The sequence below is a fragment of the Rhinoderma darwinii genome, chromosome 4, assembly GCF_050947455.1.
Source record: "Rhinoderma darwinii isolate aRhiDar2 chromosome 4, aRhiDar2.hap1, whole genome shotgun sequence".
NCBI classification, from domain to species: Eukaryota; Metazoa; Chordata; class Amphibia; order Anura; family Rhinodermatidae; genus Rhinoderma; species Rhinoderma darwinii.
The window spans coordinates 307655340-307673450 of NC_134690.1; the positions used below are offsets into that span (position 1 = coordinate 307655340).

An 18111-nucleotide genomic window follows, 5' to 3' on the forward strand; every position below is an offset into this window, starting at 1 on the left:
GCCTCTTTAACTTACCTCAACTTACTCAGGAAGATCAATTCTCGCTTACTTCACCCTTTACCATGGAAGAACTTCATAAAATTCTTAAGACCATCCCTTCGGGGAAAAGTCCTGGCCCAGATGGTTACACGATTCAGTACTATAAGACATTTAGCAGTGTTTTGTTGCCCCATTTCACGTCCTTGTGTAATTCTCTGATGGGGGGGGGGCTCATTTGACTCGCCAATCCCTGGAGGCTCATATAACCGTTTTGCCGAAGGAAGGGAAAGATCCCGCGCTCTGTAGTAGCTATAGACCTATTTCATTGCTAAACACAGATATCAAGTGGTGGGCGAAGGCTTTAGCGTCCAGATTAGGCAAGCTTTTGCTTAAGCATATTGGCCCGGAACAAACAGGATTTGTTGGAGGTCGCCAGGGTAAGGATAACACAACAAGAGTAGGTTGGTTAGTTCAGCATGCTCGCTCAACCCATACCCCGTTGGTACTTCTTAGTACAGATGCCGAGAAGGTTTTTGACAGGGTGAATTGGCAATATTTTGTTGCTACCTTGTCAAAATTTGTAATTCTCCGTTTCGATGGCTGTCCACCTCAATCTCGTACTTAGGTATCACTATCCCAACTTGCCCTTCGCAATTGTATACACTCAATTATGTTCCCCTGATAGCGGCCATTAAACTCCTTGAAGCTCCCGTTTATGTCTTGGATGGGTCGGAAAAATTTCCTAAAGACTTTTATAGTACCTAAAATCTTGTACTTGCTTCAGACACTACCAATATGGCTACCAAAATCGTTCTTCCTGTCAGTGAGATGTATTTTTTCGAACTTTCTTTGGAACAAGAATAGACCCAGACATAGATATGTACAATTGATCAACTCTGTTAAGATGGGAGGCATGGGATTATCTGACATTTATACGTATTACATTGCTAATCACTTGAACAGATGGGTCTCGTTGCACGATTCATCGCAGACTACTCTTTATACGGAGATAGAAAATACTTTAATGCTTGGATGGGAACAAAAGGCCCTGTGGAGTCTCGCTAAAAGTTCACACCTTGACCACTTCTCTAGCGTTCTTTTGAAGGGTACTATTCTGGTGTGGCTAGATATGCACACTATATTGAACTTGCTCAATATTCCTTCTCTACATATGTCTTTGCGTTTACACTTATTCCTTAACCATGGGATATCCCGCATCACATCAACACTTGCTAATTGATAACCCGCAGAGAAGTGGTTCCAGGGCCTTTGATAACTTAGGGTTGAGGTCTCGAGATTTCCTCTTTAAGCACACCTTTCTGAAATGTTGTACCGCTCTGCTTTGCTCTTTGCCCACTCAGACTTGTCCTCAAAATTGGCTAGATAAGATGCTTTCGAACCCTGAGCTTCCCCGTAAAATGCTATCTACTTCATATAATAACTTAATCTCTCTGATCTGCCCTCCGACGCCTGGCTACATAGAAAAGTGGTCGGCTGACCTCCACATCTCATTGACAGAACCCGAAATTAGATTTATGTGCACTAGAATACAGGAAAGCTCCTACAAACTCTTAACTAGGTGGTATAAGACACCTGTGGTATTGCACGCTATTGATAGTGGAGTCCCGGATCTCTGCTGGAGATGTAATGCTTCACAGGGGTACTTATTTAAATATTTGGTGGGAATGTCCCCTTATTGTGCCTTTTTGGCAACAAATTGAGCAGAAAATTAATCACATCTGCTCTATGAATCTACACCTCACCCCTGAGTTAATTTTATTGTGGAAACCAACTCCCGATTTTACCCCTAAGAAGCATTGTCTTCCAACCTTGCTACTTACAGCAGCTAAATTAATAATACCGGTCTTATGGAGATCCACGGATCCTCCACAACTGCTTCACTGGGAAGCCAAAGTGTCAGAACTGGCAAGGTTGGAGGAATTAGCACATTGGGAACTGTTAACTAGGCACAAATTCCTTCAAATATGGCGACCGTGGACGATCCGGGGTAATCAGAGTGTAGATGGGGTGGTTTCACTCTAGATGTTACTTTACAATACATAACCTACTTTGTACTTATTGGTATCTTCAGTGACATTGGTATTAGCTGAATAAAACAACGGAACCCTTTTACATCCCCCCCTGCCTTCCTTCCCTCCCTACACCCCTGTTACATGTCCCCCCCTACTTCCTTTGATTAAGAAAGATATGTGACTTAGTTGTTGTTCCAAATCCTTTACTGACATTAGTTACTCGATTTATGTCATTTTCTCACTGCTTATTGTATCAATGTACATTGTATATTTTCTGCAAGATGTGACTTTCATGTAACAAGATATTATCTAACTGACATGTTTTTGTATGCTTTTTGAAAAACTTTAATAAAAACACTTTTGAAATAAAATAATTAGAGGTTGCAGTAAATGGCAGCTTGTATTTGGTCTATTGCTCTGGCATGAGAAGCTTAGGGAATCACATGCCCCTCATTTGTTTTTGCCTTTAATGAAATTCCCTAATATAATCTCTATAGTTGCTCCACAACTGATGCTTGATTTTAAAAGGGATGACAAAAAGAAACCCTTAGAAAAATAGTTTTACTTTCTATTTATATATTTATATGAACATGAAGGCCAAGTTTGCTCATGTGATTTTTGTCCCAGATCGACAAGAAATTACAGTTCTATGCAAGTGAATGGGTCTTAGAAAATCCATTTACTCATAGGGGAAACCATGTGAGGGCATGATGATTTTTAAATATGCTGTATGAAACACATGTTGCCCATTTCACCCATTGCATTCCAAAATGTGCAGTAACACAGGGTCATTTCTGCAGCGGAAACTTTCTGCAGTATGCAAATATGGCCTAAGGGGTGATTGTATAAATTTGCCTTTTTGTAACTTTGACTACGTCACAAACTTGTTACAATGGTATATATACTCCATCGAAGAACAGAGATTAGTAGGCAGCTCCTTACTTTTATATACTGTATAAATTGAGAAAAATACATAAAGGACTCCGAAAATTTTGATTTATATCTGGTTTTGCTATTTTGCGTATTAAATTAAATCTGTCCTAACATAGCAGTTCCCACTTACCCTGAAAATCAGGGAGCCCGGATAGTTTGGGAGCATCCAGTAGCCAGTCTGTCAGCTCACTTGTGCGGAGGACATTGCTTCGGAACTGCTTTCCCCCATTTACGTTCCAGGTTCCCACAGCAACACGAGTCTTTTTGAAATTTGTAAACTCAAACTGACGCTCTGACATGGACTTTAAAACACTTGGATTCACTGTGACACAAACATTTTGTTAGTAGATTTCGAAATAAAAAAAAATAATTTGCTGTCCTAGAATATTGTTATTTTTTTTAATGTTTGCTAATATGGGTATGCCTCGGTGACCAATGCAAGTTGCGCACTGGTAATGTGCTCAGGTATAGTAAAACATCTTGAAGTTCTGTATCGATATAGTGTGGTTTGTACAGATCAATACATAGACATTACTTTGACATTTCCTCCTGTCCTGATTGAAATCTTATGGCTCTCTCTTTTGCATCTACATATATACTGCATGGAGAACTTTAGGTAAATAATTTCTAACCATTTGTCTGACACCGACTTTTAAAGCATTATAGCTGTATTACCAAGCAGAGCAGAGCTGTCCATTAACATCCGCCCTTTGTCTGCATATTCATCACTGTAGAAATCTCCCACGAGAAGCAGATCAATAGCCTCTTGCTTTGCACCATCAAAGAAGTTTGTCTGTATTGTCCTAGAAACTGTACGAGCTCCATCTTTGAGTTTTCCAACCTTTAATTAAAGATTAAACAAAAGTTATATAGTTAATCCATATGCCTACCTTTCTCCAATTGTAATTAAAGAAATCTGGTTAAGTCTTGTCTGGTTAAGGCATGCTAGCACTCAATAGAAGCAGTGGCGTAACTACTACTGCAGTGTAACTACTGCTGTAGCAGCCATACCGGCTGCTACGGGGCTCGCAGCATGAGGGGACCCATGCCGCCAGCCGGCATGGACCCCTGTGCCCGGAGGCCCCGCTAGCAGCCGCTGTGGCTGCTACAGCGGTAGCGACACTACATTCAATAGTATCTGTGTCCTTTGAGTATATCCCTGCTCTGCCATAGGTTGCACATACCTCCCAACCGTCCGGGCAATGTCCCGCTGTCCGGGCGGCCGGGGGTAAGTCCCGCTTTCAACTGTACCTGCAGACACAGTTGAACTCAATTCTGAAGCATGGAACCATCAGCTCCCTGCTTCAGAATTAGTTCAGAGCAGAGGGAGCTCCTCTGCTCACGAGGACTCCCCGGGCACAGTGCTACCTTAAGCGCTGTGCTCGGGGAAGCCTTGATGTCACTGTCCATGTATGGGCACTGATGTCAGTGGCTAGTCCTAGTGCGGAATCCCCAATGCCTACGATCTGGCCAGGGATTCCGATCCTAGAGGAAACCCCTGAGGTCACTGTCCATATATGTTAGTTTGTTCGTTAAATCACCATCAACATAAATATTTGTATCCTAACTAGCCTAATAGTGGCTAATATATGTGCATGTGATAACACTGGTGTAGATTTATTAAAAACAATTTTTGCTTATACATCTATAATATTTGAGAATCTAGCTACAATCACATATTTATAGATTAAATAATTTTTTCTGTATAGTATTCTATACCTAGACATTGTAATAATTTTTGTTTCTGTATATTAATATTCTATTTTAACTATACATACATTAGCTTTACCCTCCAGAGCTCTACTTCCTGTAAATATCATGCTCAGGTTGTGACCATTGACAGACCACATGGACTTAAAAGACTCATCAAAGCGCTCAACCACAGACTTCATATCAACCATTCCAAGACTCTCAAGCTGGTTTCGGAGAACCTAAACAAGAAAAAGGAAAATAAAAATGAGTGAAAAAGTATTTTCTACACTGATCCAAAACAAGTAAGGCTGGGTTCACACAACCTATTTTCAGGCGTAATGGAGGCGTTTTACGCCTCGAATTACGCCTGAAAACACGGCTCCAATACGTCAGCTAACATCTGCCCATTCATTTCAATGGGTTTGCCGATGTACTGTGCCGACGACCTGTAATTTTACGCGTCGCTGTCAAAAGACGGCGCGTAAAACAACAGTCTCGTCAAAGAACTAAAACTCGAGTATGAGCAATTACGTCTGAAACTCAGGAACTGTTTTCTCCTGAAAACAGCTCCGTAATTTCAGACGTAAATGCAGTTATCGTGTGCACATACCCTAAATGTTCATAATTAAAATAGAATTTGCAGAATGTATCGTATTATTATATTGTATTATACAAAGAAGAGGGATAAACTAAATACTTAAATCACCGAAAAAGGAATTACAAGTACTGTTGGAAAGTACCATATTAACACCTTAACGACCGCGCACTGTCTTGACGTACTGCATGTCCTTATTCTACAGCGATGTCTTTTGGCATCGCTGTAGAAGAGGCTGATGAGCGCTCCTGTGAGCAATAACTTACAGCTCCTGATCTTCGTGAAGCCTGTTGAATACAGCTGCGGTCGGAAAACATTCGCACTCCAGCTGTTTAGCCCTTTGATCAAAGGGAACTCCCCGCTTTGATCTGGTCATCGGAAACCAGGCGATGTGATCAAACACCGGGAAATCCCTCTGCAGTCAGCCCTGGGGACCTACAAAAGAGCCCATGTCATAGTGACATAGTATAATGTATTAGCACACAGGAGTATGCTAATACATTACAAGCAAAAAATTAAGTTATAAATAAAGTTATCCCTTAATGGGATTACAAAAAAAAAAAAAAGTAACTAAAAAATTAAAAAAAAGTTCAAAATAAAAAAGGTCATTATTTTGCATAAAATATATTTTATTGCCCCTACACTAAATAAAAACAAAAAAACTACACATTTTCAGTATCTAAACGACCGTAATAACCTGAAGAATTAATCGAATGGGTTATTTAGTGTGAAACGTGAACAGGATAAAAAATAAACAAGAAAAACGATCTAGAATGGCTTTTTATTCATGCCGTATAAATAATTTTTTTTTACCTCCAAACTATGAAATAAAATAATACAATTTCACCCGCATAAAACAAAGCCTCATACAGCCACGTCAATGAAAAAATAAAAAAGTTATGCCTGCTGAAATGCAGAGAGGTAAAAACTGAAAAATGTAGCTGGTCATTAAGACCTTTTCAGGCCCGGTCATTAAGGGGTTAAGCGCTGTACAAAACCGTATTAAAATAAACATTCCACAAATTCCAGACCCTTGCCCTACTAAACAGGCATTAATTAAGAAAACAATTGGTCTGCACAGTCTCTAATAGTAGTATCAAGCTCAAATCATTATAATTATTTCCAGATAAAAGCAAGGGTTAATGTTCCAATCTCAGTTATATATATATATATATATATATATATATATATAAACCAATTTGTGAGGAGGGCCTACCTCAAGAGCTATGTAGGCTTGTACACTGTTTGTGCGGTGCAAACAGTCCAGACAGTTGATACGAAAAGTCCCTTTCTGTAAACTTTTCAAGGAATAAAAAAAATAATAATAAGAGCACAATCAAAACAAAATCATATCTTCATGTTTTCAATATTAAGGGTCAGTTCACAACGCGAATTTTGCGTTTCGGGTTCCGCTGCGGAATTATTCCTGCCATAGGCAGGAAGATTCCTCCTCCCATTGACTTCAATAGGAGGTTCTGGTGGAATCCGCCCGAAGATCGAACAGGACACTTCCTTTTCCCTGCTAGCTGAAAAAAATCAACTGGCGGAAAAAAGAAGCGCCCTACTCCTATTGAAATAAATGGCAAGCGTAATTTTGTGACGTAATCCGCAGCGATTTCCACCGCAAAAATTCTGCTGTGTGAACAGGACCTTAATCGGTTTAGTAAAGTATCAAATAAGATTATTTTATGGTTATAAATATTGTATAATGCACAGTGGTGGCAAATGTTTGGTTTAAGATCCTTATGTTAGGCTCTGTTTACATCTGTCTTGTTGCAGTGTCGGAGCAGTTCACAAGATGGATACGCCCGACGGACTACATTGAGTTACATTAGAGTCTGTCAGGTCCTGCCAAGGTTAACATTGTTATTTCACATTAAATTTGACAGAAGCATCTCCAATGCAGATGTAAACATAGCTTTATATGTACTTTATTTTTTCCTTATACAGGTCAATAGTATTTTAAGAGAATCACCAGGAAAAACAGAATGACATTTTTCATTTAAGGAATCTTTTATATTTGTTATCTCGGTTTGTGGTAGGAAAATGGTGGTCAGGTCCTCGAGACACATTATGGATTATTTATTTTTTTTTGTTATTTTTCTTGAACTGCTACAGTTGGGAGTTGTGTGGGTAGGGAACGTTGTGTAATTATGAATGCTGTATATCAGTCTTCCCAAACTAGAAATGTAAGTTTTTTTAGTCAGTGTCATCCTGTTCAGGGATCAAGAGCCTCAGTACAAGTCTTTATTAAATAGTATAACATAACTACCTATTACTGAACAGCAATGCAGCACTTTTATCTCAGAGAACATGAAGTGAAATTGCTTTCTATCTGCATTATGTTTACTCTGCAAGGTGGTTCATGCTCAAGTAGCTCTTGGCAACAAAGAATAATGCTGTGAAACTGCAGTTTTTAGCAAGCATCTCAGATTTTTTTTTTTTAGCTCGAGCTTCAGAGGTCAGTACATAACTCCCAAATTTGAGGTATCACAAAGAGGACACTGCGGCAAATTTTTTCCCTTTTAAGTCACGCATCTAATCCCACCCACTTCAGCCCACACAGTATCATGCTCCAATAGTGCCCTCCACACAGTATAATGCCAAATAGCTGCCCCCTCAGTGTAAAATGCCCTCATAGCTGCCGTCATACAGAATAATGTCCCAATAGCCGGCCGTATACAGTATAATGCCCCCATACAGTATAATGCCACCAAATCTGACCCATACAGTGTGCCTCCATAGCTGCTCTTATACAGTATAATGCCCCCATAGCTGCTCTTATACAGTATAACATTCCCACAGTTGCAGTATAATGCCCCTATAGATACCCCTATACGGCATAATGCCCCACATATCTACCACCATACACTATAATGCCCCCACAGCTGCCCCATACAGTATAATGCCCCTGTAGTGTCCCCAACACAGTATAATGCCCCCATAGCTGCCCCCATATAGTATAATGCCACCATAGCTGCCCCTAGTGCCAGTGCCCACATAAGTGCCACAGTGCCCATGTAGATAGTGCTATGGCAGGGAATTCCACTCCAGGAGAAACCCCGGACGTCACTGTTCATATACAGTATGGACAGTAATATCAGGGATTCCCCTCTAGGAGCAGAATCCCCAGCCATAGCGTCGGCAATGCTCTGGCCGGGGATTCCGCTATGGAGGAGCCACTAACATCCCTGTCTTTATATGGGCAGTGACGTCAAGGGCTTAGCCGGGCTCAGCGCTTAAAGTAGCGCTGTGCCCAGAGAGTCCTCTTTACTACTGTTGAAGCAGGGAGCTGACGGTTCCCTGCTTCAGCATTGGGTCCAACTGTATCTGTGGCATTGGGTCCAACTGTCCGACAGCGGCTTCCGGTCCACATGAAAATGGCGCTGGACTTCGCTCTGCGAACGAGCTTAGTTTTGGTCTGTGTGGGAGCGGCACATGCGCCGTTCCCACACAGACGGCGTATGCCTCAGAGAATGGAACGGCTCTTGTTCGCATTCTCTATGGGGTTGTATGTGCCGTATTCCATCTCTGTATGTGTCATTAACCGACACATACACAGAGATGAAAAAAAAATGGCAGCCCCCATAGAGAAGTAAATGTAAGAACAAAGTAAAAAGTAGAACATGAGAACACAAATAAAATTTATGTTACTATCATATTAAAAGCAATGATAAAAAAGATAATTTCATGATACCTTCCCTTTAATAATCTATGAAATTTTTCTGTCAATTTACTCTTATTTCAGCTGCTATAAAGTGCACACAACCTGCTGTACTGTCTATACAGAAAGACAGTGCAGAAAGGAAGTGTGTGCCTCCAATAATCGAAAGTAAAGTTTTTAGAAACAAAAAAAATAGCCACAACATTTTTAAAAAAAAACTAAAATTATTTCTACATAGTCAAATCTATTTAATAAAACATGAGACCCCTGTAAATATAGAATTAATCTAAATTTGCGAAAGGTTGTAAATATATTGCCTAGTAATGCAGACATGCCAATTCCAATGGCATGCCTGTGCATTATATCGGGGCACCCACTGACTTCAAAGGGCACCATATAATGCATACAAAGGTGAGAGAGTATGAAATTGTGGCGCAGTTTCCCCTGAATTAACAGTAAAAGCTGGCCATAGACAACCAATCCCTTTTATAATGTCCAATCTGCAGCAGGTCAAAATGGTCAGTTTTTTGGTCGTCAGTTGTTTCCATGACAGAACAAGGCCAGGAAAAACAGTGGACCAATTAAGATTTCTGCTTTATCTCATGTGTATAGTCAACTCATTAGTGAACATAAAAATACTCAAAAGCTCATCCTTCTAAAATCATGCTAACACTCGAGGGTTTTTTTTTACTGGTAAATTTATTTATACATAAAAGCTGGATAGAAACCTTTCTAGGTATAGGACATAGTTACCGTGTTGTTAGATTCTCTCCCTTGGTGAAGACGCCAAACTCTTCTATGTTCAACTTTAATTGGGGCTTTAGTAAGTGCTCAAGTTTTTCTATTTTCCCTCCTTTCAAAAGCTGATGGTAATCAAAGTTTATCATTGGCACATCCTCTGCATGCAGAGATGCCCACAGTAGTTTCTACGAGGAAATATAAATACGCATATAATTAAAAAAACCTGCTAAATTTCTATAGGAGTAGAAAAGATAAAAATTGAGTCTTCAGTCGTTGAAAACTTTTAATGTCTAACTGGAAAGATGGTGGCAAATAGCAAGCTTTCAAAATTACTTAGGTCTTATCAGGCAAGGTAACACAAAATACGAAGAGTTACATATTAATACACGAGAGGGAAAAGAATTAGTGTTAAATAAGACAATGATAAAAAGCAGCACTATTAATATAAGTAGGGGAGTAAACAGTTGTAGCAGTAAATAGTTGTAGCGGGTCATATGTAAGGATTATGAAAGTTTTATTGTCAGATTGCGATTTGGTCTATGGTTATGATTTCTCACAAGGTCCAAGAGGTACATTCCTTAAAGAGGACTGGTCATGTGCCCAGAAACGGTAATCTGCTTCCATACCTATTTTACAGCACGGATTCCAGCGCTTCCAGAGCGGCTTAGGTTCACGCCTTGTTGGCGCTTGGCAGCGTAGAACGACCAGTTGTCAATTTACTCAAGAATGACTGTGTGGGGCACCATTACTACGTGGTGGGCACACAGGTGGCATTACTGTGTGAGGGGCACTGCTACTCTGGCAGGTACTAAAGAACCATTTTGTGTGGGGCACTATTACCATGTGGTACACTAAAGGGGGCACCAAACTCTGCAGAGACATGTGGCGGCCAGTAGAAGTCGCCTTGGGGGTCTGGGTTGGATGGAGAAAAAAAAGGAAATTGTATGACTTCAAATCAGAGAAGATTTCACATGGGAGAGTCACTGAATTTCACTGAACCATATTCACATATAAGGTCTACAGCATGATTATACCCTGCAGAGCACCAGTGTAGAACTGTTATGTGACCACTAAATGGGCGTTGTATTGATCTTTGTGGTAGCTACATATGGTCATGGTGTGTAGGTATTATTTGGACTTGTATGGTGGTATTATTAGGGAAGTGCATGACTTATTGGAGATATGCTATTATATTTACATTAGTGTTTATGATAGAGAAAACTTTTTGGGGGCAGGGCTGATCTATCTATAGGTTGTTTTCATTATAAAGTAATAACCAGGGGCAGTGTACAGATGAGATGGTGTAACTAAATCTATTGTGTAGGGTAACCTGGCAGTAAATGCTCAATCTCCCTGCAGCACCAACACAGGAGAAATTATGCATTACACAGTGTCCAATCATATCAATATGTTGTCTGTGTAATGCAGGACAGGACATGTCTTCCAGAGCAAGAGACGCTCATGGTAACCGCTCTTCACTCTTACCAAGAGATGAGGATCCTGAACATGGGTCCAAAATTCTCTAATAGGGTGTATGGAAATGTGTTTTCTAAACTGAACAACTCTTTTAAAGATATAGTCAACATAACGATGTTGGGGCAGGAGAACAGAAAATCACTTGAGATTTGCATATTGTGGTGACATTTTATTTCCATTACTGTACCGATCTGTTGTAAGTATATGCTGTCACCAAATGAGAAGTAAGTATGGGCTAAAATTATTTTTTACCCCCACAGATTCAATGTCAATTCCTTTATTTTCCAAAAAGACATGGCAGAATTTTATTTCACCCTAACGTGGAAAATAAGAATACAAGATTCCACATCCATGGTGGCTAGGATGGTTCGCTCTGGTAGGAATCATAGGGCAAATAGTTTATTTAATACGTCAGTTGTGTATTGAAGGTAGTTGGCTGTATCCTTTACCAAGGATTTGAGAACACATTACACCCATCCAGAAATTTGCTCAGTGAGGTTGCCCACAAATTTCCAGATGTGTATTTTGTAAGATGTCCCCATTCTGGGACTTTCTGGTATCAATTCATCTAGTTTCATAGACATGTCAAACAGACCAGCAATAATCTATTTTAGTTCCTTGGAGTATTGCTAGTTAGGGTCTGTCTCCAATAAGCGTGTCTGTCAGTTGTCTGTATGCTTCTTTTATGTAGTCCGACGTGTTTATCATGACTATTGCTCCACCTTTGTCTGCTGGCTTTCCTTATTGTTTTTCAAAGATTGTATGCCCCTCCTCGGTATGAGTAGATTTCGTTTTTAGATTCTAGATGTCATGTGCATCTGTGCCAAGTCAGGACATGACCGAAACCGGTTTTACAACTCTCCACCCAAGAATGTTACCTTTTACTCACAGGAAGCAGAGACCGACAATAATTAGTAATTGAAACAAAGTATATAAGAAAAAGTTCCAGAACTTTCCACTATAAATTGATTAGGCTTTACTTACACAAAACTGGAAAGTATAAACTCCTAAAATAAATTAAGATCACGTCCTACCTTAAAGGCACGACTTAAAACTTCTTCACCTCCTTTACTTCTCAGAAGATTAACAATGACTTGCTTGCCATATTGTTCTTTCAATAATATCATGTGTCTATTAAGAAAGAAAATAATTAATTATGCTAATGTCCAGTTCAGTTTAGAATGGTTTCATCAGAATGTAAGCAAATATTAGTGTTAACCATTAGCAATAGAAGCATTAATGTTGAAATCAATGGTAATGCTAAAGGAAAGCTATGGTTTCCGTTCGAGGGTTCCCCTGACGAAAAGGTCTGACGGAACACACAAACGGAAGCCCGACGCAGATGAGAACGAAGCCTAATTTATATAGCGCTAGCATACTCTGCAGCACTGTATAGAGATGGTCATCCCCCGCATCACTATTCTCTAACACAATACTATAAGACTAGTAAAAGGATTATTGTAGGGGATTATGCTCTTGCTTTTGCTCTCAGTTGGCCACTGGGAGCGCATGGTAAGGTGAGCTAATTCCATCTGTTCACATGTTGTGGTACTGTGGGGTGGTATCTGTTGCTGAAGTGCTGAAGTTGTGGGGGGGGGGGGGATGTGGCCCACAGCCAAGGAGGCTTGGTTCAGCCTGATAGCATGGGTGCTTTTGGGCCTCAGTTTGCTCCCTCTGCGGAAGCGGTGCTGCAGCAGCAACCATGCGGTGCTGCAACCGATAGAGTAGGGACCCACTTTGAAAAAGGTTGCCTTGAAGTGGCAAAAGGGCTTATAGAGTTTGATCAAAATGTTAACAAAGAAACTCATGTTCATGTTTATAAATTATGCCTAGCGGCTCAGATCAACATATATATTGTGGATGTGCGGTCCATGTCTAGTCTCACAATACTGATTATGCAAACATATTTAAGGTCATATATGTCATTTAACGATTAACTTATAAGTGGTATGGAGCATATTTTACACTACCAACTAACAATCCTGCATAATATATACTACCGTTCAAAAGTTTGGGGTCACCCAGACAATTTTGTGTTTTCCATGAAAACTCACACTTCTATTTATCAAATGAGTTGCAAAATGACTAGAAAATATAGTCAAGACATTGACAAGGTTAGAAATAATGATTCTTTCGTCAAAGAATGCTCCATTTGCAGCAATTACAGCATTGCAGACCTTTGGCATTCTAGCTGTTAATTTGCTGAGGTAATCGGGAGAAATTTCAACCCATGCTGCCAGAAGGCCCTCCCACAAGTTGGATTGGCTTGATGGGCACTTCTTGCATACCATACGGTCAAGCTGCTCCCACAACAGCTCTATGGGGTTGAGATATGGTGACTGCGCTGGCCACTCCATTACAGATAGAATACCAGCTGCCTGCTTCTTCCCTAAATAGTTCTTGCATAATTTGGAGGTGTGCTTTGGGTCATTGTCCTGTTGTAGGATGAAATTGGCTTCAATCAAGCGCTGTCAACACGTATGGCATGGCGTTGCAAAATGGAGTGATAGCCTTCCTTATTCAAAATCCCTTTTACCTTGTACAAATCTCCAACTTTACCAGCACCAAAGCAACCCCAGACCATCACATTACCTCCACCATGCGTAACAGATGGCGTCAGGCACTCTTCCAGCATCCTTTAAGTTGTTCTGCATCTCACAAATATTCTTCTGTGTGATCCAAACACCTCAAACTTCGATTCGTCTGTCCATAACACTTTTTTCCAATCTTCCTCTGTCCAATGTCTGCGTGCTTTTGCCCATATTAAACTTTTCCTTTTATTAGCCAGTCTCAGATATGGCTTTTTCTTTGCCACTCTGCCCTAAAGGCCAGCATCCCGCAGTCGCCTCTTCACTGTAGATGTTGACACTGGCGTTTTGCGGGTACTATTTACTGAAGCTGCCAGTTGAGGACCTGTGAGGCGTCTATTTCTCAAACTAGAGACTCTAATGTACTTGTCTTGTTGCTCAGTTGTGCAGCGGGGCCTCCCACTTCTCTTTCTACTCTGGTTAGAGCCTGTTTGTGCTGTCCTCTGAAGGGAGTAGTACACACCGTTGTAGGAAATCTTCAGTTTCTTGGCAATTTCTCGCATGGAATAGCCTTCATTTCTAAGAACAAGAATAGACTGTCGAGTTTCACATGAAAGCTCTCTTTTTCTAGCCATTTTGAGAGTTTAATCGAACCCACAAATGTAATGCTCCAGATTCTCAACTAGCTCAAAGGAAGGTCAGTTTTATAGCTCCTCTAAACAGCAAAACTGTTTACAGCGGTGCTAACATAATTGCACAAGGGTTTTCAAGTGTTTTCTAATCATCCATTAGCCTTCTAACACAGTTAGCAAACACAATGTACCATTAGAACACTGGAGTGATGGTTGCTGGAAATGGGCCTCTATACACCTACAGTGAAGGAAATAAGTATTTGATCCCTTGCTGATTTTGTAAGTTTGCCCACTGTCAAAGACATGAACAGTCTAGAATTTTTAGGCTAGGTTAATTTTACCAGTGAGAGACAGATTATATAAAAAAAAAAAAAAAAGAAAATCACATAGTCAAAATTATATATCTTTTTTTGCATTGTGCACAGAGAAAAAAGTATTTGATCTCTTTGGCAAACAAGACTTAATACTTGGTGGCAAAACCCTTGTTGGCAAGCACAGCAGTCAGACGTTAATTGTAGTTGATGATGAGGTTTGCACACGTTGGCAACTCGGATCTTCAGCTCCCTCCATAAGTTTTCGATGGGATTAAGGTCTGGAGACTGGCTAGGCCACTCCATGACCCTAATGTGCTTCTTTTTCAGCCACTCCTTTGTTGCCTTGGCTGTATGTTTCGGGTCATTGTCGTGCTGGAAGACCCAGCCACGAGCCATTTTTAATGTCCTGGTGGAGGGAAGGAGGTTGTCACTCAGGATTTGACGGTATATGGCTCCATCCATTCTCCCATTGATGCGGTGAAGTAGTCCTGTGCCCTTAGCAGAGAAACACCCCCAAAACATAATGTTTCCACCTCCATGCTGGACAGTGGGGACGGTGTTCTTTGGGTCATAGGCAGCATTTCTCTTCCTCCAAACACGGCGAGTTGAGTTAATGCCAAAGAGCTAAATTTTAGTCTCATCTGACCACAGCACCTTCTCCCAATCACTCTCAGAATCATCCAGATGTTCATTTGCAAACTTCAGATGGGCCTGTACATGTGCCTTCTTGAGCAGGGGGACCTTGCGGGCACTGCAGGATTCCATTACGGCGTAATGTGTTACCAATGGTTTTCTTGGTGACTGTGGTCCCACCTGCCTTGAGATCATTAACAAGTTCCCCCGTGTAGTTTTCGGCTGAGCTCTCACCTTCCTCAGGATCAAGGCTACCCCACGAGGTGAGATTTTGCATGGAGCCCCAGATCGATGTCGATTGACAGTCATTTTGTATGTCTTCCATTTTCTTACTATTGCACCAACAGTTGTCTCCTTCTCACCCAGCGTCTTACTTATGGTTTTGTAGCCCATTCCAGCCTTGTGCAGGTCTATGATCTTGTCCCTGACATCCTTAGAAAGCTCTTTGGTCTTGCCCATGTTGTAGAGGTTAGAGTCAGACTGATTAATTGAGTCTGTGGACAGGAGTCTTTTATCCAGGTGACCATTTAAGATAGCTGTCTTTAATGCAGGCACCAAGTTGATTTGGAGCGTATAACTGGTCTGGAGGAGGCTGAACTCTTAATGGTTGGTAGGGGATCAAATACTTATTTCTCTGTGCACAATGCAAATAAATATATATAATTTTGACAATGTGATTTTATTTTTTATATAATCTATCTCTCACTGGTAAAATTAACCTAGCCTAAAAATTCTAGACTGTTCATGTCTTTGAAAGTGGGCAAACTTACAAAATCAGCAAGGGATCAAATACTTATTTCATTCACTGTATGTAGATATTGCATTAAAAACCAGACGTTTGCAGCTAGAATAGTAATTTAGCACATTAACAATGTATAGAGTGTATTTCTGATTAATTTAATGTTATCTTCATTGAAAAAAAACTGTGCTTTTCTTGCAAAAATAAGGAAATTTCTAAGTGACCCTAAACTTTTGAACGGTAGTGTAGGTAACTTGTAATTCTCACACGCTCACTATCTCTGTCCTACTCCCTCCCAATACAACTTTCCCTATACACTAAGGGTTAATACGGGAAAAGAGGAACAAGGGGAATGGGTTTCTGTGTACCTGGGGATGTGCAGGTCAAGGGTCACTGCAGGGTACTTAGGGCAGTAAGGGCTCACAGGGACTGCAAGGGCTCACAGGGACTGCAAGGGTTCATAGGGACTGCAAGGGCTCACAGGGACTGCCAGGGTTCAGCAAGGGGTAGTAATGGTTAACTCAGGGCAGCACTGGTTTAACTTCAGGGACTGCAAGGGTTAACTTCAGGGACTGCAAGGGTTAACAGGGACTCAGGGGCACCAAGGGTTACTCTGGGACAGCAAGGGTTAACTTAGGGACAGTACTCAGGGAGGGCAAGGGTTAACTTTAGGGACAGCAGGAGGAGACAGTGAGAGAGAGGGTTAAGTGTAGCTGTTGCTACACTTGATACTTAGCGGGTCGTTGGTGGAGCAGAAGCAGGAGAGTAGCAGGAGCCGTAGCAGGAGACAGCATTGGAGGAGAGGTGAGCCATTCCGTGGTGGTGTGAGAGGCAGGCCGGTCCCAGCTGCACCTCGTTGGTGGAGTCGTCTTCAGCTCATTTCCTGCTAGCTCCAGCTACTGAGCGTACAGACGCAGGGCTATTTAACCCTGCCGGTACACTCGCAGCGGGGGTGGCGCTCGCCCCCGGCTAACATGGGTCGGCATGGTTATATACCACCAGCTGACTCATGAGCGCGCGCGTAATACCGCGAGATCGCGCGCGCGAGACTGTCCGTGCGTGCGGGAGATTTCAAATGGAGTCAGGAGATCAAACTATCTCCTGTCTCCATGGTTTCCAAACAAAGCAGGGCAACGTATTCATGAGCAGGGTTGTGTTTCTACAGCCCTGGCTGATGAGACATTATATGTATTATATATATACACATACATATTACACACACACACACAAACACACACACCCCTCCCATGTATTTATTATAGTCAAGAATGCAATTGGGTTTGAGGGTCTCTGTACCTCGTACAGGGATGGGGGTGCTGCCATGGCCATGTATTGTTGTCAGTATATGGACATCACTCTTGTCCTTATACTTGACACACAATAGATTGCCTGAATTGTGCCCTGCTCTCACCTCTTATGAGTTTTTGCCCGAGCTGCGACTTAGGGAGGCTTCTCTGGTTCTTGCGAACTGTGCCGCATGCCACTGTACTTCTGGATATGGGGCTCTTGAAAAGTAGTACGCTAGTATAGTAATTATCCAGGTAGAGGTGGTAGCCCTTGTCCAGCAGTGGATGCACCAGATCCCACACTATCTTGTCGTTAACTCCCATGAAGGGGGGGGGGGCATGCTGGGGGATGAATAGTGGTGTCCTTCCCTTCATATATTTTAAATTTGTAGGTGTACCCTGATGTACTTCGCACAGCTTGTACATCTTCACGCCATATTTTGCCCTCTTATTCGGCAGATACTGGCGGAATCGAAGCCTCCCTTTAAAACTAACTAGGGACTCGTCAACAGCAATGCACTTCTCGGGGGAGTATACCTGGGAAATTTTGGCACTGAAATGGTCTAATAGTGGTCTAATTTTAAATAGGCGGTCAAAGCTGGGATCACTTTGGGGTGGGCACTGTGCATTATCGCAGTAATGCAAAAATCAGAGAATTATCTCAAAACGAGTCCTGGCCATCGCCATGCGGTACATGGGGGTGTGGTACAGTACATCTGTGCTCCAGTATGTTCTGATGGATGGCTATTTCAGAAGCCCCATATGGAGCACAATACCCCAGAACGTCCTCATTTCCATGGTGTCCACAGGGGTCCACCTGTTGGGCTTGCCGTAACTAGATGAGGCATTCTGGGCCATAAACTGTT

The 18111-nt window shown here is 41.5% G+C and overlaps 1 protein-coding gene across 1 annotated transcript in view; it reads right to left on the bottom strand.

Moving 5' to 3' along the window:
• Nucleotides 1-18111, bottom strand: part of SYNJ2 (synaptojanin 2) — a 250116-nt gene that overhangs the window by 106968 nt on the left and 125037 nt on the right. The window contains exons 8-13 of the mRNA XM_075863738.1: nt 12148-12251; nt 9650-9822; nt 6449-6530; nt 4724-4876; nt 3621-3786; nt 3076-3267 (exon numbers count right to left, since the gene is read on the bottom strand). Coding sequence (XP_075719853.1) covers nt 3076-3267; nt 3621-3786; nt 4724-4876; nt 6449-6530; nt 9650-9822; nt 12148-12251 — 870 coding nt within the window. The remainder of the gene's footprint in view (nt 1-3075; nt 3268-3620; nt 3787-4723; nt 4877-6448; nt 6531-9649; nt 9823-12147; nt 12252-18111) is intronic.